The sequence below is a fragment of the Onychomys torridus genome, unplaced genomic scaffold (genome assembly GCF_903995425.1).
Source record: "Onychomys torridus unplaced genomic scaffold, mOncTor1.1, whole genome shotgun sequence".
Classification (NCBI taxonomy): Eukaryota; Metazoa; Chordata; class Mammalia; order Rodentia; family Cricetidae; genus Onychomys; species Onychomys torridus.
The window spans coordinates 2,095,337-2,119,292 of NW_023412870.1; the positions used below are offsets into that span (position 1 = coordinate 2,095,337).

The 23,956-nt window shown below is 49.5% G+C and overlaps 2 protein-coding genes across 9 annotated transcripts; one reads left to right on the forward strand and one right to left on the reverse strand.

The window, feature by feature from the left end:
* Positions 1 to 1,078: 1,078 nt before the first annotated feature.
* Mdc1 (mediator of DNA damage checkpoint 1) lies at positions 1,079 to 17,185 on the reverse strand. Of its 8 annotated transcripts, XM_036176405.1 has the most exons (17): positions 17,108 to 17,185; positions 15,536 to 15,643; positions 14,737 to 14,875; positions 12,767 to 13,147; positions 12,608 to 12,683; positions 10,960 to 12,233; positions 10,785 to 10,850; positions 10,367 to 10,459; positions 8,468 to 8,686; positions 7,832 to 7,875; positions 6,422 to 7,029; positions 5,455 to 6,301; positions 5,253 to 5,375; positions 4,993 to 5,175; positions 4,597 to 4,722; positions 4,374 to 4,484; positions 1,079 to 1,335 (listed from the first exon to the last, which is right to left on the reverse strand). In XM_036176405.1, exons 3-17 carry the CDS (start codon positions 14,870 to 14,872, stop codon positions 1,168 to 1,170), a joined length of 4,455 nt encoding a protein of 1,484 aa, XP_036032298.1. In that variant the 5' UTR covers positions 14,873 to 14,875; positions 15,536 to 15,643; positions 17,108 to 17,185; the 3' UTR covers positions 1,079 to 1,167. The 8 variants fall into 8 exon arrangements, with proteins under 8 accessions (XP_036032298.1, XP_036032294.1, XP_036032292.1 ...); XM_036176401.1 differs by having other exon boundaries at positions 5,455 to 7,029; positions 15,555 to 15,643; XM_036176399.1 differs by having other exon boundaries at positions 5,455 to 7,029.
* Positions 17,186 to 19,734: 2,549 nt separating this feature from the next.
* On the forward strand, positions 19,735 to 23,937 carry Tubb (tubulin beta class I). Its single transcript, XM_036176324.1, has 4 exons — positions 19,735 to 19,977; positions 21,344 to 21,452; positions 21,785 to 21,895; positions 22,025 to 23,937. Exons 1-4 carry the CDS (start codon positions 19,921 to 19,923, stop codon positions 23,080 to 23,082), a joined length of 1,335 nt encoding a protein of 444 aa, XP_036032217.1. The 5' UTR covers positions 19,735 to 19,920; the 3' UTR covers positions 23,083 to 23,937.
* Positions 23,938 to 23,956: the final 19 nt, after the last annotated feature.

The following is a 23,956-nucleotide window of genomic DNA, read 5'->3' on the forward strand; positions in this document are numbered from 1 at the left end:
GAGTCTCTTGTGGTTTTAGGCTGGCCTCCAGTTTGCTATGTAGCCAAAGCTGACCTTGAACTTCTGATCCCACTTGCCCTTACCTGAACTTCCAATAGGAGGCAGAGCAGTATTGCTGGGTCATATGGTAACCAGGCTGGCCAACTAAGTACTAACCTACCATAGAGGTGACCAAAGCTGCAAAAATACAAAAACAAGCCCCCTTTCTTTCTCCCAAGACTGGGTTTTACTCTGTAGCCCAGGCTGAACTGGAACTCATGACCTTCCTGCTTCAGCCTCCTAAGTACTGGGACTACAGGAAATGCCCCCATGACTAGCTTTGCACTTAACTTTAAAGGAACTTTCAAACTATTCACTGCAGAGGCCAAATCAAATACCGGTAGTACCTAAGAGTCCAACATCCTGGAAAGTGACAAGCTTTTAAAAACTAATATAATTGACTCTAGCTTGGTATTGATAAATAAATGAGTGCAAGTTCAAAACTGTCTTGTGTCACCACCCCAGAAGTTCACCATCAAGCAGACTGAGCGAGCACTGACCTACCACAGACCTGGCCAAAGCTGACAGCAAACCCTGGAAAAGCAGGCCATGTGCAGCAGAACTAAAAGCCCTTTCTAACCAGTGAGTCACAGACCACCCTCATCTTCTCAGTCAGGTGTTCCTGGGGGCTGCTTCAGTTTGAGTAAGCATCCTGGGAAGGGAAGGGGAAGTGCTAACATCCCAGAAGGGAGCAAGAGCAGGGTGCGGGGCCTGGACCACAGCTTTATCAGGGCAGCTACGGACCACTGACCGCAAGTGTTCTCTCTGCCACACAACTACACCCCAGCCTGGGTCGGCCAATTTAAAATGGACATCTTAGGGGAAAAAGTCCCTCTTCTTTTTTTCAAAAACTCTTTGGTCTTATCCACATTCCTAATACATCTCAGGCCTTTGTGAAACCCTGAGCTTTTTTTTTTTTTTTGATTTTTGAGACAGGATCTCCTTATGTAGCCCTGGCTGGTCTGAAACTCAGAAAAATCTGCCTTTCTCTGCCTCCCAAGTGCTGAGACTAAAGGTGTGACAACCTTGTCCAGTCTTGATTGTGTGTGTGTGTGTGTGTGTGTGTGTGTGTGTGTGTGTGTACTTCTTCCTTCTTCGAGTGTTAGCTGGTAGATTTTCTTTTTCTTTTTAGGTAGATGACATTTCCAAATTGGAGAGGACAAAGGCCTCTGGGGTGGCTTCCTGCTTTAGCACTCCAGTCAGTAGGAACTCAGAAGAGAGGAGAGGGAGCCCCAGGCGAGATGGAATTGCACAGCGAGGAAGGTCTTCAGTGCAAGTTATGACGACTCGATGAGGCTGTAGAGGACACAGCAAAGACAGCTGGGAGGAAGGGACCTTCAAACAGATGCAGCTCCCCCTAGTCTCAGAACCGACTATACGTATATTTACAGTCATACACATACACACACACACACACACACACACACACCCAAAGCATGCATGAAGCACACTGCCCTGCCTATCAAGTATTCTTGCCCCAAAGGTTAACTCAAAACAGCTCAGCCCACCTTCCCCTTTCTTTTTTGGAAAGGGGTTTCATACAATCAAAGTTGGCCTGAAATTTACACAAAGATAACCTTGAACTTCTGATCTTCTTGCCTCCACCTCCAGAGTGCTGGGGCTACAGGTCTGTATTACCAAGTCCACTCCACGTGTGCTAGGTATCAAACCCAGAGTTGTAAATGCCAGCTAGGCAAACAGGTTGCCATCTGAGCTCCATTCCCAGCCCCCATTGCTGCTTTTATAATTATAATTTGCACAAAACACAGACTATAGTGGGATAAGATAAAAATGATACAAACACGGGAAAACACATAAAAATCCTGACCAGGTGATATTCTTAGCGACAACTGGCCTAGCCTCTGTTGGGAAGGCAATTCCTACAAAGTATGGGGTCGGATGGGGTGGAATACACAGGGGCACTTCACAGTAAGAGAATCAGGAAATACAACAAATCTATGGGCTTTATATGAACTTTAGCTTTTTGTTTTTAAGAATGGGAGTTCTCACTGGGCAGTGGTGGGGCATGTCTTTAATCCCAGTACTCAGGAGCCAGAGGCAGGTGGATCTCTGAGTTTGAGGTCAGCCTGGTCTACAGAATGAGTTTCAGGATAGCCAGGGCTACACAGAGAAACCCTGTCTCAAAAAATAAAATAAAACAAAACAAAAGAAATGGAGTTCTCACTGTGTTGCTCAGTCTGATTTTGAACTCTTAGGTTCAAGTGACCCTCTTTCCTCAACCTCTTGAACAAATGGTAGATACTACAGGTATGTACCATGCTTAGCAAAATTCTACACACAACTGTAAAACATATCTTCTAGCTGGTCACAGTAGCACAGGTCTGTAAATCTCTGCACTTACTATACTAAGCCAAGAGGATGGCCTGGGCTACATTGTTTCAAACAATACACAAAAACCAAAACCAAAATCCTGCTACCATCAAAACAACAACAAAGCTGGGCATAGTAGTTTTTATGCCTTTCATCCCAGCACTCAGGAGGCAGAGGTAAGTGGATCTCTGTGAGTTCAAGGCCAGCCTGGTCTACAAAGTGAGTTTCAGGACATTGAGGGTTATGTAGAGACCCTGTCTCAATAAATAAAACAACAAAATGTCATCTTTCAGGTAACTGGAAAATTTGATTAGTGGAAAAACTATTGCTAATTTTGTTGGAGATCTGCAATGGTACGGTGAATACTGAAGAAAAAGCATACACTTCTTAGAAATGTGTATTTGAGCACAGAGAAGGAAGAAATAATCTATGCTGCTTTGTTTTCTGAGAAAGTGTCTTTCTGTGGAGCACTGGCTAAACCCTGAATCTATAGTGATCTCCTGCCTTTGCCTCCAAGTGTCAGGTTGGGTCAAAGAAGTGAGCTACCACACCCTATTAAAGTCATTTTCGGACTGGAGAGATGGCTCAGAGGTTAAGAACACTGGCTGTTCTTCCAGAGGTCCTGAGTTCAATTCCCAGCACCCATATGGTGGCTCACAACCATCTGTAATGAGATCTGGCTCCCTCTTCTGGCCTGCAGGGATACATGAAAACAGAACACTGTATACATAATAAATAAATAAATCTTTAAAAAAAAAAAAAGTCATTTTCTGTTTGGCTGTTATGGGCAGATCTGAGATACTCTAAGGAAGCCCAAGCTGGCCTCAAACTTGCAAGGATGACTTGGAACTCCTGGACCCTTCTACCTAGGACTCCCAAATGCTGGGATTCACAGGCATGCTTTCCTCCTTCACCCAGCACTGGGGAGAGTGAGGCAGAGGGTCAGTCTGAGTTTTAGGCCAGCCTGGATCATTATGTAGTGAGCTCAGGGCTATCTCAGGTTACTGTGTGAGAATCTGTCTTAAAAAACAAAAACAGGGTTGGGGATTTAGCTCAGTGGTAGAGCGCTTGCCTAGCAAGCACAAGGCCCTCGGTTCAATCCTCAGCTTAAAAAAAAAAAACCAAAAACAGACATTTTAGCCAAAAACCAAAAACCAAAGGGGAGTTAAGGAAGGCCAGGCATGGCCATTTAGCAGCACTTAGGGTTAAGGCAGCAATTCTCAACCTATGGGTTGAAAACTCCTTGTGAGGACGAACAACCCTTTCACAGAGGTTGCCTAAGACCATCAAACAACACAGATATAGGGCTGGAGAGATGGCTCAGTGGTTAAGAGCACCGACTGCTCTTCCAGAGGTCCTGAGTTCAATTCCCAGCAACCACATGGTGGCTCACAACCATGTGTAATGAGATCTGGTGCCCTCTTCTGGCCTGCAGGGACATATGCAGACAGAACACTGTGTACAAAATAAATAAAAAATTCTTAAAAAAACCCAAAACACCCACAGATATTAGCCGGGCGGTGGTGGTGCACACCTTTAATCCCAGCACTCGGGAGGCAGAGGCAGGCAGATCTCTGTGAGTTCGGGGCCAGCCTGGGCTACCAAGTGAGTTCCAGGAAAGGCACAAAACTACACAGAGAAACCCTGTCTCGAAAAACAAAAAACAAAAACAACAACAAAAACCCACATATATTTACATTATGATTCCAAACAGTAGCAAAGTTACAGTTTTGAAGTAGCAACAAAAATAATTTAATGGTTGGGGGGTCATCACAACATGAGGAAATATAATAAAGTGTGCAGAGTCAGGAAGGTTGAGAAGCCTGGGTTAAGGCTGTACTCAACATGTGGTACCACATCTGGCTACTTGAAAATATTTAAACCTCAAAACAAACGAGGGGTCCACTGGTACCTCTCTCTCCCCTCCTCCTCTTCCTCATCATCCTCTTCTCATTGCCACCTTTCTAGCTGTCCCCTCCTCAGGCTCAGGACACATATCATACCTTATAGGAATGTGGCATGCTGGGCAGGATTGTGCCTCCACAGCAGCTGATGATCTCACCCATCTGAGGTGGGGGTGGCTGCACTCCAGGGGTCACATGAATCTCGTAGCCCTAAGAAAGAGGAGTGGTGGGGACAAATGTCTGCACATGAGGCTAAGGGCACTGGGAAGCCTCTTGTCCCCAAGGGTAAGGCTCAAGCATGCTGCAGAAGGCAGCCCCTCACCTCCAGCAGTCTTCGCTCCCGAGCCCGGCTCAAGGCATCCCGAAGGCTGAAGCTAAAATTCTTCTCTTGTTCAGGATCAGTCACCAAGTAGTCATCTGGTGGCAAGAAACAACCTGCCTTTCTAGACTAAGGGGAAGATGAGGCAGAACAGTGTTTCATTTTAAGAGAACTCATCATGTCTTCTTTTTCCTTCCCAGTACTAAGGATTGACCCAAACTTCAAGCATGCTAGGCAAGTGCTCTACCACTGAGTCATTCAGGCCCTTAAAATAAGTGTCTTTTCAAAGCAGCCTCGGCCTCACTAACACTCAATTCTCCCTCTCCTTTCCCCTCAGTGCTTCCTTGGAGGGTAGGTGAGCAGTCCTTTCCTGCCACTCATCATCTTCTGGCTTCTTACCTGATACAGCCAGTTCAGGGAGAGGATGGGGATCCCCTTCCCCAGGGCACACAAGAACTTGACTGTCCTGCGGATGCGATCAGTGACCAAGTGGGAGGCCTCATTTACTGAGCTGGCCAGACTGCCTCCCAGAGCCAGGACTGCACGCTCTCCACGAGAATCCACGACGCCTGTGAACAGTACCTAGGGGATGGTGTGAAGATGGTCACAGCAACCTACACCAGCATTCTCCTCTCAATCTCCAGCCCTTCGTTTCCTACCTTGGGGGCTGCTGCTTCTTGGTTAGGCTTAGCCCGCCGGCTTCGACTTGGGTTTCCTTGGGTCTCATCTTCTGCATGGTGCCTCTTTCTCTTGTCTGGTATTGGAATTGCTCTCTCCTGAGTCTGAAAAACATCTCAGTGGGCATTTCTGAGACCTGTAGCTCTTGCTCCTAGCTAGGGGGCCCCCTGGCTGTCCTCTTACCTCCTCCTTCACTTGAGTTTCTGCAAGATCTTCTTCCTTGGGTTCTGTGGTCTTCTGGGGAACTCGTCTTCGGGGACGTTTTTGAACTGGTGAGTCTGTGGTAGTGGAAGGCTTCTTGCGGACTCGAGAACTCTCAGGCTGGGGCTCCAGAACAGGCCCTGATCTCCCAGCTGCTTCATTTTGCATCAGAGGACTGTGAGTGGGGGTCTCTGGAACCTGGGGAACAGCAGGCTCAGGAGTGACTGTTTCTAATGCCCCTGAGCCTTGGCTGGGGGAAGATTGGGACTCAGGTTCAGAGGGTGCAGAGTAAGGCTCGTGGCCAATGGGAACTGTGTGGGAGCCCAGTTTTCCAGCAGCCTTCCGCCTCCTTCGGTGACTAGCTGGAGGAATAGGCTCCAGGGGAACAGGCTGGGCTGTGGGGACAGGAGGCTGGAGTTTAGGGGTAGTGGAAACTGGGGGAGCACTTAGTGGTAAAGACTTTAGTGTTATGCTCTGACCTGTCACCTCAGGGGTAACAAGATGGTCTTTGGAGATGGGAGGGTCAAAATCAGGGGCTACTGGTCCAACTGATTCAGAATCCTCACTGGAGGCCTTACATCTCCTTCCCCGAGTGCCCAGAGCTGTGGGCTTGTGAGCAGGCTGTTCTCTAGAGGTGAACGACTGGAGTTCAGAGGTTGTGGGAATACTTGCCTCAGGAGTTCTGACGGAAGACCTATGTGTCCTGCCCTGAGATGAGGGCTTAGGGGCGACAGGCTGTTCTGTGGAGGTGGGTGGCTGGAGTTCAGGACCAGGGGGGACAACTGGTTCTGGGGTCCTGATAGAAAATTTACGTGGTCTGCCCCGAGATGTGGGTTTAGGGGTGACAGGCTGTTCTGTGGAGGTGGGTGGCTGGAGTTCAGGGCCAGTGGGGACAATTGGTTTTGGTGTCTTGACAGACTTACTTGACCTGCCCTGAGAGGACTGAGATGTGGGTTTAGGGGTGACAGGCTGTTCTGTGGAGGTGGGTGGCTGGAGTTCAGAGACAATGGGGACAATTGGTTCTGGGGTTCTGACAGAAGACTTACGTGGCCTGCCCCGAGTAGCCCTAGGTGTGGAATGTGGGTTAACAGGCTGTTCTGTGGAGGTGGGAGGCTGGATTTCAGGACCTTTGAGAACAACTGGTTCAGGTGTGTTAACGAAGGGACCATCTGTGCTGCCCTGAGTGACCTGAGATGTGGGTTTGGGTATGACAGGCTGTTCTGTGGAGGCAGGGGACTGGAGTTCCGAGTCTGGAGGGAGAGTCGGTTCTGGGGTCCTGGTAGAGGACCTGTTTGCCCTGCCTCGAGTGGTTCGAGATGCTGGTCTAGGGGCAGCAGAGGAATGTGGGGAGGGAGTCATCCTGGAAGACCGCCGTGGCCTGACGTTAGGCTTTGTATGAAGAGTCCCAGGAAGCTGTATCTCAGAAGGGGAAGACGTCAAAAACAGAGGCTGAGGTGTAGATTGCTTTTGGCTCTGAGAGATGAGGAGACTTTGAGGTGGAGCTGAAGCTTCAGGCACCGGAGAAAGCAGGCAATGGGCTGGGGGTTCTGGATCACCCTGAGGAGGAGAGGCGAGTGATAAGAGGTGGGCATGGATCTTGATCTTTCTCAGTGTCTCTGAAAAAGGGCCTCATGGGATCCCAGTGCCCTCCACTACTCTTCCACCTTCACTGCCAAGTGCTGGGATGACAGGGATGACAGGATGTCTGGCTTTGATTCTATTGATGACCACGCTCACTGGCACTTTTCTTTCTGTGACCTCTGTAGGCTAGGAACTCCTTGGGAGAGGAAGCAATCTTTTGGATACCACAAGGGATCTCTCTCTCTAACTCCAGTACAGTGCCCTGCACTGGTGGGGCACACAGTAACTAAGACATGGAGAGGTACCAAGGGTCAATAGAGGGCACTCCCACTTGGGAACAATGGGTGGCAGGACACAGGGATGAGTGACAAAGAGGAAAACTGGGAACATGGGACCAGGGCGATGTTCAGCAGGCAACTAGGATCTGGATCTGATCTCCAGAACCCATGTAAGAAGCCAGGTATAGTGACATATGCTTATAACCCCAGTGCTAGGCAGGTGGAGACAGGATGGTTCCAGAGCTTGCTGGCCAAGCAGCCCGGTCTACTTTAGCAAATTCTAAGCCAGTTCGAGATCCTAACCCTCAGCCTTCCCAAAAGTTGGGTGGTTCCTGAAAAACAACTTGGCTTCCTCATGAAACCCCTCCCAACCACGCACAAATGCGCACAGTGAGAAACAGGAAGTACAGACAAAGGGATGGAGTGGAGGCAGGCTGAGCGGCAAAGGGGCTGCCAGGGATGGGCGACCAGGGAAGGAGGCAGGACACAAAGCATCGTACCTTGGAAGCTGTTTCAGCAGCTGTCATCTCGAAACTCAAGTGGCCTGGTCAGAGAATGAAACAGGAGTGGCTGAGTGCTGTGCAGCCAACAGTGCAGGGACTAAGTGCCCCAGGACTACTTAGTGCACTGGCTTCCTCTGCCTCACTTACCTCTCTGCCGCCTCCCGGGGCTCACAGGGTCTCCCTTTCCTCCATCTCCCTGGCTCCCAGAGACTACCAGGACTGATGCAAGTTCAAGGTCCCCCATGCCAAATCCAGGCTTTAGTGTTAAATCAGCAATCTGCTTTGTCTGATCATGGCTTCCTCCCTGTTAGCCCTCTAACTAAGGTCACTTCTAAACCAGCTGGCTCCTACTCTCTCTCTGGTTCAGGGTTCCCTACTTCTCTCTCTCTCCTGTGAGTCTTTAGACATCTCCATTTCTACCTTCGAACTCTCTCCACTCCCTTCATGCTCCCTACCCTTCACCGTGCCACTCTTGTCCCTGTCTGTCTCTAGCTAACATCTTCTCTGGCTCTCTGTCCTCTTTTCCTCGAGTTAGCTCTTTTTCCTCCATCACATCTTCTCTCCCACTGTTTGGTGTCCTTTCCAGCGGCTCTCTCTCAGAGGTCACCCTGTCCCCCGTTTCCTTTGGTATACCTATGGCTTTCTCCACAGTCTGGGTCTCTCTGTCTTCAAGTCGCAAGAGCTCTGTGTGAACCAGATGCTGGTGTCCTGGTGGTGCACTAGCTGGAGATGGACTAGATCCCTGAGCTTCGAGGTGGGTGGCAATGAGCTGGGGTTCAGAGGCCTCAGGTTCTCTCAGACAAAACGGCTGTGTAGCCAAGACTTCCCAAGGCACATCCAGGGCACCAGGACCTAAAGGGAATCAGAAGAAGTAGACAGACATGCAGGTAAAAAAGGCACTAAGGCTAAGAAGTAGGGCAGACTCACAAATGGCTAAATGGGTTACTAAAGGCAAGCTGGAAATAAGGGGCAGTTTAACACTGAATGCTATGGAGAGGGTGATACTCTCTCCCACAGGCTCCCTCAGGAGCCTCATCTGAAAAGGAAGGATTGTGAAGAATGTGGGTAAGGAGAGGACTTGCCTGGCATGCAGAAAGCCCTGCATTCAACCTGCAGCATGCAGAGGGGAAAAAAAAATATCTGTGGGCCAATCCCAAATCTCCTGAACTAGAGTCAGGGTAAGGCCCAGAAATATGCTTTTATTTGTTGTCCTATCTTTTAAGGTTTTGTTGTTGTTGTTTGTTTTTCAAGACAGGATTTCTCTGTGTAACAGCCCTGTCTGTCCTGGAACTTGCTCTGTAGACCAGGCTGGCTTCCAACTCACAGAGATCAGCCGGCCTCTGCCTCCTGAGTGCTGGGATTAAAGGCGTGCACCACCACCTTTTAAGGCTTAAGACATATTTCTAGGGGCTGGAAGGATGGCTCGGTGGTTAAGAGCACTGGCTGCTCTTCCAGAGGACCTAAGTTCAATTTCCAGCACCCACATGGCAGCTCACAACTATCTGTAACTCTAACTCCAGGGCATCTGACACTAAATAAAAATTAAGAAAAAAAAGATGTATTTTTACATTTTTATTCCCATGAACGTGTATGTGGGTGCTCATGGCTATCAGAGAGGGTGTCAGATCTCCAGAAGCTGGACTTACAGGCACTTGTCAGCTGCCAACACGGGTACTGGGACTGAACTCTGATCCTCTAGAGCAGTCGCCACCCTTAACCATTCAGCCATTTTTCCAGCCATCTTTGTTTTTCGAGACAGGGTTTCTCTTTGTAGTCCTGGCTATCCTGGACCTCACTCTGTAGACCAGGCTGGCCTTGAACTCATAGAGATCTGCCTACCTCCACCTCCCAAGTCCTCCCGAGTGCTAAGATTAAAGGCGTGCGCCACCACAACCCGGCCCATCTTGGTTTTTTGAGACAAGGTCTCAGGTCGTCCAGGTCGGCTCTGAGCTCCTATTTTTGCCTCCTAAGTGTGTGGTACCATGTCTGGTACAGAATTCTTTTCCTGATGAAATAGAGGACATCAGCAAAATAGCAAAAGAACATGAAAGGTGGGGCTGAGGCTACAGCTCAGTTGGTAGAGAGCTTATCTAGCATTCATGAAGCCCTGGTCCATCCCTAGCTGGATGTGGTGGCACACAACTATAATCCCAGCACATGGAGGACCAGAAGTTCAAGTTCATTCTCAGCTACATGAGCTCATGTTCACAAACAGACAAACAACAAAGAATATGAGGGGCTGGAGAGATGGCTCAGCAGTTAACAGCACTGGCTGTTCTAGCATTGGACCTGGATTCAGTTCTGAGAACCCACATGATGGCTCACAACAGTTCATATTCTCCAGTTCCAGGGGTAAGACATCCTCTCCTGACCTCTGTGAGCACGAAGCATGCACATGGTGAACATAAATTCACACAGGCAAAACATTCATACATATAAAAATAGATTAACATAAGACAGAATATGAAAGGATGTAAAGGAAGAAAACAAGAAAGGATGCAAAGTTGGGGGCTTAAAGAGACTTTCTTGTACCTGGAGTCTGAAGACTAGCATGAGAAGGTCCAGGCTCTTGGGGAAGAATACATGAGAAGACCTGGGTAGGCTCATCTTCCAAACTCTGGACAGCTGCAGAAGAAAAGATGGCTGGAGCATAGTTCCTCCCAGAATGCCAGAGTCCCATTCCCGATCTTGGTCACACCATCTTTCAAAGACCACCAGTCTAATCACCCGCTCTTACTGGTACTCAAATTCAAACAACACTAGGCCAGGCAGTTGTGGCACATGCCTGTAATCCCAGCACTTGGGAGGCAGAGCCAGGTGGATCTCTGTGAGTTCGAGGCCAGCCTGGGCTACAGAGCAAGATCCAGGACAGGCACCAAAGCTACACAGAGAAACCTTGTCGCAAACAAAACAAAACAAAACAAAAATCCAAACAACACAATATCCTTACCTTCTGAGCTCTGGCTCTCCCTTTTTACAAAGCACTGGGTAGCTGGAAGACACAGATCTTCAGATTCTGGTGGGAAGAGATGAGACAAAATATCTGTAAGACTTCTACAATTCTCTCCTCACCTTATAGCCAGTTTATTTCCAAGGTCAAGGGCAAAGCGGAGGGCAGCACTTACCTTCACAGCAGTCTTTGGCAGTCTGGGTCCTGTCCATCTGTGCTCCTTTCTCCCTTCCTGTGGGGGTCTGGGCTTCCTCTCTCTGTGGCTGGGTAGGAGCCCCTGGAGTACCTGTATACACCATCACCTGCTCCACCGGTGTAGCAGGTGGCCTGCTTTGGGCCTCCACCTCCTGCTCAGAACCAGCTGCAGCCCACTCTGTCCCAGTATCTTCTGCTACTGGCTGCTGGCTCTTTCTTACATCTGCCACAGATGAGCCTTCCTCCACAGCTGTTTCCCAGTCCTCCTCAGGAGGCCGGGCTTCCTCTGGAGGGAGCTGCTGCTTCTCCCCCAGGGTGACAGCTGGCTCTGATAGGATTTCCTCCCCCTCTTGCGCACCACTGTTGTCTACTGTGGCAGAGGAGGCCTGACTTCCCTCTAGATGGCCACCAGGGGAACTCATATCCACATCCTCATGTACATCACTGGGTCTATGGGGAGGCTGGCTCTCTGAGTGTGTGGCAATAAGAGCTTCATCTATGTCCATGGGGCTGTCAGGGACCATCTCTCTCTTTCCCTCCTCCACATCGGTGTCACTGTCTCTCCCAGAGGCACTCTGGCTTCGTTCTACAAGGACCTGTGGTTGGGATTTGACCTCTTCCATGCCTGGGTCTCTGCTCCACAAAGTAATTCCTCTCTCTTTCAGATGGGCCAAGGTGAATGCTGCGGAGACTTCATCCTCCTCATCTGTATCGCTGTCGATCACCATGGATGTGTGGTTTCTCTCTTGAGGCGCAGCCAGTGGCATCTTGCCCTCCTCCACATCTGTGTCACTACCAGCTGGGCTGTCCTGCAGACGTGCCTCTCCAGGTGCTCCAGGATCCCTTGTACCAACTCCAAGCAGGACTTGCTTCTTCTTCTTCTTCTTCTTCTTCTTCCCAGGAACTACAGGAGGGGTCACAGGGATCCTCTCTTCTTCCATATCTGTACCACTGTCCACAGAAGGCTGGCGTTCTTCATCCACCTCTGTGTCACTGTCCTCCCCAGGAGCGAGGCTCTCCTCCACAACCGGCCCAGCCAGAGCCGCTCCACTGCCTGCTTCACTCGTGACTTTCATGTCCTTGAACTTCTGCTCAGCAGGCTGAGCCTGTACCAGCTGGATGCCATTCCTGGCAGTGGAAGAGGACCCCCCCACTGCCGGTTGCTGACCTTGTTCTTCATCTGTGTCACTGCCCAAGTCCAAGGGTAGAGACGTCCCGGGGACACTCGGGGCTGGAGAAGACCCCTCTTCATCACTGCAAAGATACAAATTCCAAAGAACGTACTTCCCAACAGGGCCACCCCGAGCGGAGACACTAGTGGCAGCTGTTTTCCCATCTCCACTGAGTACACCGTGCTCATCATCATTTAATTCAGCTCAGGAAATGATCAGGCCATGGCTCTCAGTTCCACCTTTCAAGATAATCATCTCATCTCTTCAAGACTGACACTGTACCTCTGTATTCAAAGGCGCAGGCGTCTAAAACCGGGTAAGGTGGCTCAACCCTGTAAGCCTGATACTCAGAGACTGCACGCAGAGGATTACCATGAGTCTGAGACCAGCTTGGGCTACAGAGACTCCGAAAAAAACAAAAGGAACACCTCGGGTACTTGGTACTTTGGTACTCACCTTTCTGGAACTACTGTTGCTGAGGGGGACGTTGTATTCCTTGAACCATTTGCCACACACCTTCCAGAAGGAAAATCTGGTAAGAACAGGAAGGAGTTCAATCACAGTTTCCATCCTCATCCCTGTCTCTTCACACACACACCCAAGGCACAAACTTACCCATTTCCTCCTCTGAATCCTCAGCCAACAAAACTCTAGAGGCTTGGGATCCTCCCTGTATTCTGGGAGTCTTCTCTATAGTTAGAAGTCCCCGAGAGACCAAAGGTGGAGGGACATCCAAGCGATGGTATTGGCAGGGAAAGTCTGCAAACAGAATTAATTCCCGGTCCCTCAGACGATGGCTTACTCCAGGGGTCAGGACCTTAGGGGGCTTTACGAGTTGAGTGCCATTGAGGCTCCCACAATCCTGGAGGACAGGGGCTTTGTTGCAAGCTGAGATTTCAATCACTGCATGCTGTTTAGAGATGGATGGAAAAGGCAGGGCCACAGAGCAGTCAGGGCTTCGGCCAATTACATTCTTGCCAAGGTACAGTGGGAAATCTAAGGATAGAGAAGAAATATTGAGGAGTAAGGTCAGTCTTGGCCTGAAGATGGTACCCTACTACTCAAAGTTCTTATAGGCATTAAAAAACTACCAGCATGCCAGCAGAGAAGAGCATTTACTCAGGCCGGGCAGTGGTGGCACACGCCTGTAATCCCAGCACTCGTGAGGTAGAGGGCAGAGGCAGGTGGATCTCTGTGAGTTCGAGGCCAGCCTGGTCTACAGAGCTAGTCCAGGACAGGCTCCAAAGCTACAGAGAAACCCTGTCTCAAAAAACCAAAAAAAAAAAAAAAAAAGAGCATTTACTCACCTGCAAAATATTCAAATATTCTATTTACTCACATTATTATTGCTTTTCTATTTCTCACACTTGAAAACAGATTCATGCATGCTAGCGAGGCACTCTTCCCCTGAGCTACAGCCCTTGTTTTGTTTTTGATCCAGAGTCTCACTATGTAGCCCAGATTGTTTTCACATTTGCTATGTGGCCTAGGTTATCCTCGAACTCTAGATTCACCTCCTGCGTACAAGGATCACAGACAAGCACCACCATGCCCAATAGGTGTTTTGTGTTGTAATCAAATACACAATACAGGCTGGACATAGTGGCACATGCCTTTAATTCTAGCATTTGAGAGGCAGAGGCAAGTGGATCTGAGTTTGAGGCCAGTCTGCATGGTAAGTTCCAGGACAGCAAGGGCTATATAGAGCCCCTGTCTTAAAAGAAAAATAAAAACAAAAAATACACACAAATCTAACCACCTCAATCATTGTAAGTATACTGTTCAGTTGTATTACGTATCTATTGTCCTTCCACAATCACCAACACCCATTCCTAGGCCACAGTATATTTTAATTCTTTAAAAAATTTTATGCCTGGCCAGGTGGCAGTGGTACACGCCTTTAACCCCAGCACTGGGGAGGAAGAAGCAGGCAGATCTCAGAGTTCAAGGCCAGCCTGGTCTACAGAGAGAGTTCCAGGACAGCTAGGGCTACACAGAGAAACCCTGTCTCAAAAATCAAACAAAAACAAACAAGAAAAAAAAAGTTATGCCTGGCATTGATGATGCAAGCCTTTAATCCCAACACTCAGGATGAGGCAGAGGCAGGCAGATTTCTTGGAGTTCTAGGACAACCTGGGCTACACAGAAAAACCCAAATAATTTTTTATTTTATTATTTTTTTTCTTTTTTCTTTTTGTTTTTTTGAGATAGGGTTTCTCTGTGTAGCTTTTGGAGCATGTTCTGGAACTCACTTTGTAGACCAAGCTGGCCACAAACTCACAGAGATCCGCCTGCCTCTTATTCCTGAGCGCTAAGATTAAAGGCATGCACCACCACTACCGCCTGGCTCCCACATTGCATTTTTATTTGTAGCTCTTCATTTTCTCCTAACAAAAGAAAATCACTCCTAGAAAATATAGGGCACCAGCCCAGAACAATCAACTCAGATGGCCTCTTTGCCATTCCTAGCAGAACAATTATTCACATCCCCTTTGAAACATATATAAGGGTCTACTGACACTCCAACTACCTTTAAGGAAAAGAAAAGACCCATATTCATACTTCAGCTCCCAATATCCTCTGACCTCTTTCTGGTCCATGAGTACTACTGAAGAGACGTAGCCGCCCTATAGGCTCCAAGCTATACCCCAAGGGCCCACTGGGTATTTCTGTCTCCTCCTCTTCTTCAGCATCCCAGTTAATAACCTGGGTGTTTTCCATGATCTGTGAAGGAAACACATTATTATTGTTCCTATCATTGGTTTATACACATTTGTAGAAAAAAAAAATAACTGGAGGTAAACCTGGATAAACATGGAGGTGATGCTTTTCTTTCTTTCTTTGTTTTTTCCCAGACAGGGTTTCTCTATGTAGGGCTATCCTGGAACTCACTCTGTAGACCAGGCTGGCCTTGAACTCACAGAGATCTGCCTGGCTCTGCTTCCCAAGTGCTGGGATTAAAGGCATGCTCCACCACTGCCCAGCTGAGGTGATGTTTTTCTATCAGTCATTCTGAAGCATGTAAAAATATTGGGGAGGGGGCGTATAAGAATATATCTATGGTAGAATGTTTGCTATAGCCTGTGTGAGGCCATATGTTCAACATGTAGTGCTACCAATGGAAAAAGGGGGCCAAGTGGTGGTGGCACACACCTTTAATCCCAGCACCTGGGATGCAGACAGGCAGATCTCATTTGGTCTATACAGTGGGTTCCAGAACAGCCAGGGCTATACAGAGAAACCTGTCTAAAAACAAAACAAAACAAAACAAAACAAAAATCTTTTTTGATTCAAATGTTGGCATATATCTGTAATTCCAGCACCTGAGGTGCCAAGGCAGGAAGATTAAGACTTGGAGACCTGGCCAGGCATGGTCATACATACCTTTGATTATAGCACTTACGAGGCAGAGGTAGTCAGAGCTCTGTGAGGTCAAGGCCAGTCTGGTGTATGTAGTCTGTTCCAGGCCAATCAGAGCTACATAGTTACATCCTGTCTCCAAAACCAAAAAAAGTATATGGAAACCAGCCTTGATTACAGTAAGACCTTGTCCCCCCAAAACAAAACAAATAATATACACATGCATATTTATACTTTTGGCCATGACAAAGAACTAAGGTCCAAATACACTAGTATCTACCAAGGGATATTTTATGGAATCTTAGGTACTGGAGACTAAACCTAGGGCCTCTCACAAGGCAAATGCTCTACCACTGAGCTATATCCCCAGCCCCCAAATGGGGGTTTTTATTTAAAGTCTATAAAAGCATGATAAACTGGATCTAGGTGGCATATGTCTGCAGTTCCAGCTTCTGAGGAAGCTGAAGCAGGGCAACTGCTTGAGTGCCGGAGTTCCAGGTAATCTTGGACAACATATTAAGACCCCTTTAAAAAAACAGCAAGTTTAGTGGTTGAAGGGATGGCTCCGTGGTTAAGAGCACTGCATTCTTCAAGAGAACCTGGGTTCAGTTCCCAGAACCCACATAGTTCTTATCAGTTTAGAACTCAATTTCCGGGGGATCTGACACCTTCCTTAGAACCAGCCTCACCTGTGTGTATGTAGGTGTGGGTGTTGAGAAATTGCTATAGGAAACATACTGCTTTTTCTATTTTTTTTTCTAACCTCTGACACAGAGAACTACTGAGGATCAAACTCAGGGCCTTGTACATGCTCTAGGTTTTGTTGGTGTTTCTCTGTGTAACTCCAGCTGTCCCAGAACTAAGTCTGTACACCAGGCTGACCTCGAACTAGTGCTGGGACTGAAGGCGTGCGCACTACCGCCGGGGTCAAACTGCTTTAATACTTTAAGCTGGCTGACTCATTTATTCTTCCGAAGAACTCGGTAGGTATAACTTTTTTTTTCTCAGATGAGTTGTAAGGGTCACTCCTGGTCTAACTCCTTGGCGAGACCTTTCAGGCTCTGACCCTTATTTCTCCCATCTCCCTCCAGACCGGAGTGCCCGGGGAACTACATCTCCCCACCCCACACCGGGGCGTCTTGCTTACAATGATTATGAGCACCTGGTACCTCTCGCGGTATTTGGCATACACACATCATCAACCAAAATAAACCCTGCTCTCGTGGGAGCTACATCGCCGGAGCTACCGACCCAGGATCCAATCAAACACAAAAACTCAAAACTGCACGGGTAGCTTTACCTATAAAGATGCCACACACGGGGAGACCGTGACAGGGAGAGCAGGGTACCCCGAGAAGTAAACTGGGTCCTGTCAGCCCAGCCGACGCCTACGACCCTCGCTGACCCACGCTCGAGCGTGTGCCCTCGTGGCCTACAGATTCCGAGTCGGCAACGCTACGCCCGGGCCGTAATTAGCGGAGGACTCTAAGACGGGAACCCGAAAGACCTCCGCCCAGTGACACCTAAGGCACGCCCCTCTGGCCCTCAGGAGGAACCAAGATGGTAACCAGGGCGCCGGCGGGCGGCCGAACTCACCTACTGACTGCCCGCGCGCGCGCCGCCAGTAACGGCCGCCAGCAGGGTGGCGGGAATGCGGTTCCCGGAAGAGAGGCGACGGGCTGATTGGCTGCTGCAGCTGTCTTTTACAACTCGGCGCGCGCCGATTGATTCAAAGCCCGCGTCGGAAGCTCCGCCCCCGCCCCGCCCCCTCAGAGCTTGAAAGTGTGGCTACCGACCGGCGGGAAACAAGCTGGAGGAAGCGCCACCCACTGGCAGGGGGTGTGGCCTGGGAAGCCGGCTCCGCCATTGGGTAGCGCCCTGGGCCAACCCACCGCCGCTACGTCCTCCGCCGTGCACTTCCCGCGCAGATTTCCAAACGCCTACCAGAGAGTCTGGCGCCAGTTGCCGGCGGCGGGTAGAAGGGCCATACCATAGATGTCGTTCCCAGGCCAGAGCGCCCTTCTCGGTCGTCCCAGAAATGGCGCTAGCCGACTCCCGAGCAGTGAGGGGCTGCAGGCTGCAGTCGTGGCTGGAGGTTGCAGATTGGAGAACTGCCCGTAGGCGTGGCGCTTTAGAACTCCCCATTGCACAGGGATTTCATTTCCTTTTGATTTGGACTGCTTAGTAGAAATATATATGTATAAAATGACGGACATTTTGAGGTCACTTTCCTAAATGGAAGATTCTAAATAAAACAAACGTGGGTAGGCAAACTGTTTCGGTAAAACCTCAAGTTCTGTCATCTTTCAAAAGACGGGGAAGATATGGTAAAAATAGTTTATTTCATTATCATAACAAAACACGAAAGCGTAGTAAGAAATGGGCTTGGATGGTTTGGAGTGTTCCCCCATTGGTTATTATCTCAGTATGTTCACCATATAGAAATCGGCAGACATTTGGATAAAGGGGTATTAGTGCTATTTAATGTTCTTAAATTTAAAAGATGACTTGAGCTGTGTATTGATTAAATGTTAACAATTCCCTTTCTGATAGAGAAAGGGTCTCATTATGATGTACCGCTGTCTGGCGTAGAACTAACAGACCAAGTTAGCCTTGAACTCACTGATCTTCCTGCCTCTGTCTGGGCCACTACAATTGTCTTTCATCCCATTCCTGATACTGCTTACCACACCCCTTCCTTTGTTTCTCTCTTAAAGAGGTATTTATTTATGTGTACTAGTATTTTGCTTGGATATCTCTCTGTGCAGTATTTGTGTGCCACGTGCCTGCAAGGACTGAATAGGGTGTTGGGTCCCCTGGAACTGGACTTATGGATAGTTGAGAGCGTCTATGAGGATGATGGGAATTGAACCTGGGTCTTGTTCCAGAACAAATGCTCTTAATTGCTGAGACATCTCTCCAGCCCCAAATATGTTTTGTTTCCAAGACATGTTTCTCATTTTGTAGCCCAGGTTAGCTAGCCTTCAACGTACAAGAATCCTTCTGCCTCAACCTCCCTAGTGTTTGGGAGGTTGGGCACAAGCTAATTTTTCCTGTTTATTTATTTTGAGACTGGGTCTAAAGCTGTACCTCCAGCTGTGCAGGAACTCTCTTAAGTAGCTCAGGTTGACCTTGAATTTCCTAAGATCCTCCTGCCTTAGAATGCTGGTATTAGCCGTGTGAACAACCCTACTCTGACTCTAATTAATCATTTTGTATCCCTTTACACTTTTTAGGGTACTTAGTTTCTATCGAATGAAACCCTGGGAAGAAGCTTATCGGCTCTGACTAGAGTCCATTCAGCTCCGCTCTCCCCTCTTCCACAGTTCCAGGACTCTTAACACAGCTTCATCTAGTGAATAAAATCAACCAACTGTCACAGCCTCACCTAGTGAATAAAATCAACCAACTGAAAGAAGACCTCTTGGCTGAGTGTCTGAGAGAGGCATCAGAAGACGCCGACATTCTCTTAGGCATCCCATTTCACAGTCTGTATTGACAAGAGGACCAGGATGTCTTCTGTGTGGTCCTAAAGGCCCATTCCCTGTCCGGTCTCCCTCCCAACCCCGAAGAGATTACAGCTTCGCCCTTTATGAACATCGGTCCCAAGCAATGTTTCTAGTATGAAAAGTCCTTGCAATTTTGTTTCTCTTTCGAAACATCCTTGGGACAACTCCCTTAGAAACAGGAGGGGATGCGAGGGAGTGGTGCTTACCGAAGTTCCTGTCTTGGGACCACAAAGAACTAGATAGTATGTATCAGGGCCACATTGCTCGGGACTTAACGCTGAGCTATGCAGTCTGCCCTTACCAGAGCTACTGCGGTGGGCAGCTTGCAGGGCGTGCCTATCCCACCTCCCAATTCAGGGAACCTCAGACCTCCAACGACTACATTTCCCAAAACTTCTTAGCACGAAAACCTCTCTCAGGAATAAAGGACAGGAATCTCATAAAGAAGTCATTTTCCATTAAAAAACTAGTACAATCACACCCATACGCAAGATACCCACTACACATCCCACAGTACCCACCCATGCCCAACTTCATTTTGCAGCGTGGACAACAATAGAGAACTACAACTCCCAAAAAGGACTGCGCTCGCCACTGGCTCATAGACCAATGGTCGCTTGGCACGTGACCGGCTGGTCTAATCAGCGACAGGCTGGAGAGGCTTTGTCTGCAACCAGGGGCTCCCGCCTATCTCCCGCCCCCGGCCGCGCGAACGCGCGCCCCGCCCTGCGCGCCTTCCCTCCTGCGTTCGCCGGCCCCTTCTGCCTCTTAGATCCTTCCTGCGGTGGTGCTCGCATCTCGCTGCTGCAGCCTCCGGGGCCACGTTCCAGCCCTTCAGCCTGAGACCAGCCCAGAAAGAAAAAAAATTACCTTTTCTTACTCGGTACCTACCTTGAAGCCATGAGGGAAATCGTGCACATCCAGGCCGGACAGTGTGGCAACCAGATCGGTGCTAAGGTAAGAATTTTCGAATTTTTAGAATTTTAGCTGAAATAGGTAAGGATGAAAATCCAGGTTAGTCATGAGGAATGTTACCGGGTTTTTGCATTCTCCATCCGTCAGCTTTGGGCCCTCAAAGTTTAGCACGTATAAATATAACCCGTATTTGTAGCTAGCATTCTGATACTGAGAAATGGAGAAATATTTTTCTTGGCACGATTTCGGAAAGCCATTAAAAAGACTTGGGCTTAGGGGATAGAGGCTGAGGAACTGTTAAGTGCCTGTTTAAAGCGAGGTTTTCTAACGGTTCGAGAACTGGAGAGGAGAGATGCGGAAACGACCGGAGACAAAGCCCGAGCGAGGTTTTCCCCTTGCGGCACCCCCACCCCCACCCCGCCTGGAGGGCCTGAGTGGAGCGGGGCTGGGGGGGAAGGGGAGAGGTGGGGCGGGCAGCTGCGGAGGTCCGTACGGCGTGCTCCGGGTGCGCATCACCTCTCAACAAAGGCCTGGAGACCCTAGAGCACTCGCCGTCGCCAGGCTTGGTTTTAGCTTTTAGGTAGATAATGATTCTGTGGAGGGGGCTACTTTTACTTTTCATTGCCTTTGAAGAAATCTCAGGGTGGGAACTGATGGGAAAGTGAGAGGTTTGCGTGTCCATAAGAGGTCCCCGGGACTAAGTGTGTGAGAGACTGTTTAGGAGAGGGAAGCTGGCAAAGGAATAAGAATCCGAGGCCATGATTTTTTCTTTTTTCTCTTTTTTTTTTTTTTTTTTTGCGCGCAATTACAATGTAGCGGGGGGGGGGTGGGGAGGAGGAAGTGCGGCCGCTAAATTGTAGCCGAAGGGTGGGACCCTTCGGGGGCGGGGCTAGCGCCCCTGGCGCGCAGGGACAATGCAGCCCTAGCCCGCGGGGGCGCACTGGCCCCGCCCCTCGTGCCAGGCCCCGCCCACGCTGCTCCCGCCTTTGTGGGCTGCTGGAAGAGCGGCCCGCCACCGCAGTCACGTGGAACGGGCGTAAGGGGTGGGCGACTGCAGTGGCCGCACCTTTCTCCCCCAACCCTCTTTTGTGCTGGCCCGGAGGGGCGGTGCCCGTCCTGAAGCGCCTGGCTGGGTGATGAGCCAAGTGGGCGGGTGGCAGTCCAGGCCGCCCATATGGGTGCTTGCAAACCCCAGCCCCTTGAACTGTCTGTCCATCACTTATCCTAGCCACAAAGGTGGTGACTTTCCTGGGTGTAGGTGTTCCTTATTGGAGGTTCGGCAGGCAGATAACGGAATTGCAGTATCTGCACCTCAGCTTCGTTTGAGCATGTCTAGAATTGAAATGCGGGCGGATAGGCATCCCTTAGGACTTGAGCTATTGAGGGCTCGTTGCTCTTCCCTATGCAGTTCTGGGAGGTGATAAGCGATGAACACGGCATCGACCCTACCGGTACCTACCACGGAGACAGCGACCTGCAGCTGGACCGAATCTCTGTGTACTACAATGAAGCCACAGGTGAGGGCAGAAATGCTGTTAACACTTCTCCAATAGAGGCAGGGTCTCATTATGCATCACTGGCTGGCCTGTAACCTAAAAAGGTCGGTCTACCTCCATGCTTGCTGGATTTAAAGGCAGCAGCATCACCACGCCACATTAAGTACCTGTTAACCCTTTTGCGTGAACCTCATCTTTCCCTTTAGACACCCACCATAAGGGGCCAAAGATTAGCTCTACTGCCGCCAGGTGGCAGTGCCTGGAATGACAAGTTTAGTGGTTTGTGGCCTCTCCCACCCCAAATTTGATCTTCACTGCAGAGGGCTCTCAAACATCTTCTTGAATCCCTGTAGGTGGCAAGTATGTCCCTCGAGCTATCTTGGTGGATCTAGAACCCGGGACCATGGACTCCGTTCGATCAGGTCCTTTTGGCCAGATCTTCAGACCAGACAACTTTGTTTTTGGTGAGTTACATGAAAATTCTCATAGTCCCAAGGGGAATTTTTCCAGAAGTTGAAAGATCAGTAATAATCATGTCTCTCCCGTATCTTAGTGATTAAGCTTTCTAATTGTTTTTTCCGACCACGTAACAGGCCAGTCTGGAGCAGGCAACAACTGGGCTAAGGGTCACTACACGGAGGGAGCCGAGCTGGTTGACTCTGTCCTGGATGTGGTGCGGAAGGAGGCGGAGAGCTGCGACTGCCTGCAGGGCTTTCAGCTGACCCACTCACTGGGTGGGGGTACAGGTTCCGGCATGGGCACCCTGCTCATCAGCAAGATCCGAGAAGAGTACCCTGACCGCATCATGAACACCTTCAGTGTAGTTCCTTCGCCCAAAGTGTCTGACACCGTGGTAGAGCCCTACAATGCCACCCTCTCTGTCCATCAGCTGGTTGAGAACACCGACGAGACCTACTGTATCGACAACGAGGCCCTCTATGACATCTGCTTCCGCACCCTCAAGCTCACCACGCCGACCTATGGAGACCTGAACCACCTCGTCTCAGCCACCATGAGCGGGGTGACCACCTGCCTCCGCTTCCCAGGCCAGCTCAACGCCGACCTCCGAAAGTTGGCTGTCAACATGGTGCCCTTCCCCCGTCTCCACTTCTTCATGCCTGGCTTTGCCCCACTCACCAGCCGCGGAAGCCAGCAGTATCGGGCCCTCACCGTGCCTGAACTCACCCAGCAGGTCTTCGATGCCAAGAATATGATGGCTGCTTGTGACCCCCGCCACGGCCGCTACCTCACTGTGGCAGCTGTCTTCCGTGGGCGGATGTCCATGAAGGAGGTAGATGAGCAGATGCTCAATGTGCAAAATAAGAATAGCAGCTACTTTGTGGAATGGATCCCCAACAATGTCAAGACGGCGGTCTGTGACATCCCACCACGTGGCCTCAAGATGGCAGTCACCTTCATTGGAAACAGCACCGCCATCCAGGAGCTCTTCAAGCGCATCTCAGAGCAGTTCACAGCCATGTTCCGCCGGAAGGCCTTCCTCCACTGGTACACAGGTGAAGGCATGGACGAGATGGAGTTCACCGAAGCTGAGAGCAACATGAATGATCTCGTCTCCGAGTATCAGCAGTACCAGGATGCCACTGCAGAGGAGGAAGAGGATTTCGGGGAGGAGGCAGAAGAAGAGGCCTAAGGCAGAGCCCTGCATCACCTCAGGCTGCTTAGCTCCCTCAGCTTTCTTCAGCTGCCCATTTTTCTCCTTCAGAGTCTCTTTCTGCTGCCTCTGTCCTGTTCTTGTTTTTTTTTCCACTGGGGGAGGGTGAACAGTGCCTGGCACATAGTAGGCGCTCAATAAATATTTGTTTGTGGAATGTCTCCTTTCTCTTTCCACTCTGACAAACCTAGATTTCTGCCATTCTGAGTGTTGCCCTATATTTCCTTCTGGTATCCATTTCTCATAATTGTCAATATTTTTCCAATACATTCTCCAGGAACCTGAGTTCTGTTCCAGATCCTGATTCAGCCCATTATAAAAACCCAGATAGTGGCCACCATCCTAAAGCTAAGTAGTGGATCAGAGAAAGGGACGGGTGGTATCCGGTAGAGGTCACTAGGAAGAGGAGGGTGGGATTTTCCGGTCAATCAGCAGGCTTCTCCCTCCGCTTCACCTCTCAGCCTCAGGAGAGGTATTAACAGTATTATCTCCATTTATAGCCTCCCAGCTGTCCTGAGCCAAATCTGCCATTGGCGGTGACCTCCCTGTATCCCCCTTTCTCCGAGGTGGGACTGAGGCCGGAGCAGAGCCTTGGTTTGGTCTCTGTTCAGAAACTGCCCGGTCCACTTAACCTCCCAACTCGGAAAGGTGTGCTGCCACCTGGGTATTTGGGTCCTTCCCCAGAGGGAAGGTGACATCTGTGCTTCTGCCATTTTCTTCTTGGTTTGGTCCTACCCTACCCTTCTATTTTGTGTTGAACTTGGCTGCTTTTTTTCATATTGAAAAGATGACATTGCCCCAAGAGCCAAAAATAAATGGGAATTGGAAAAAAGGTGTGAGGCGTGCTCATTCA

Excerpts from the sequence above, each read along its gene's own strand:
- Tubb (XM_036176324.1), top strand. The coding sequence starts at position 19,921 with ATGAGGGAAATCGTGCACATCCAGGCCGGACAGTGTGGCAACCAGATC. Across the intron at positions 21,453-21,784 it reads GTACTACAATGAAGCCACAG|GTGGCAAGTATGTCCCTCGA; the intron begins GTGAGGGCAGAA and ends GAATCCCTGTAG. Across the intron at positions 21,896-22,024 it reads ACCAGACAACTTTGTTTTTG|GCCAGTCTGGAGCAGGCAAC; the intron begins GTGAGTTACATG and ends ACCACGTAACAG.
- Mdc1 (XM_036176401.1), bottom strand. The coding sequence starts at position 14,872 with ATGGAAAACACCCAGGTTATTAACTGGGATGCTGAAGAAGAGGAGGAG. Across the intron at positions 13,148-14,736 it reads TACTCATGGACCAGAAAGAG|ATTTCCCACTGTACCTTGGC; the intron begins GTCAGAGGATAT and ends CTCTATCCTTAG. Across the intron at positions 12,684-12,766 it reads GGATTCAGAGGAGGAAATGG|ATTTTCCTTCTGGAAGGTGT; the intron begins GTAAGTTTGTGC and ends TGTTCTTACCAG.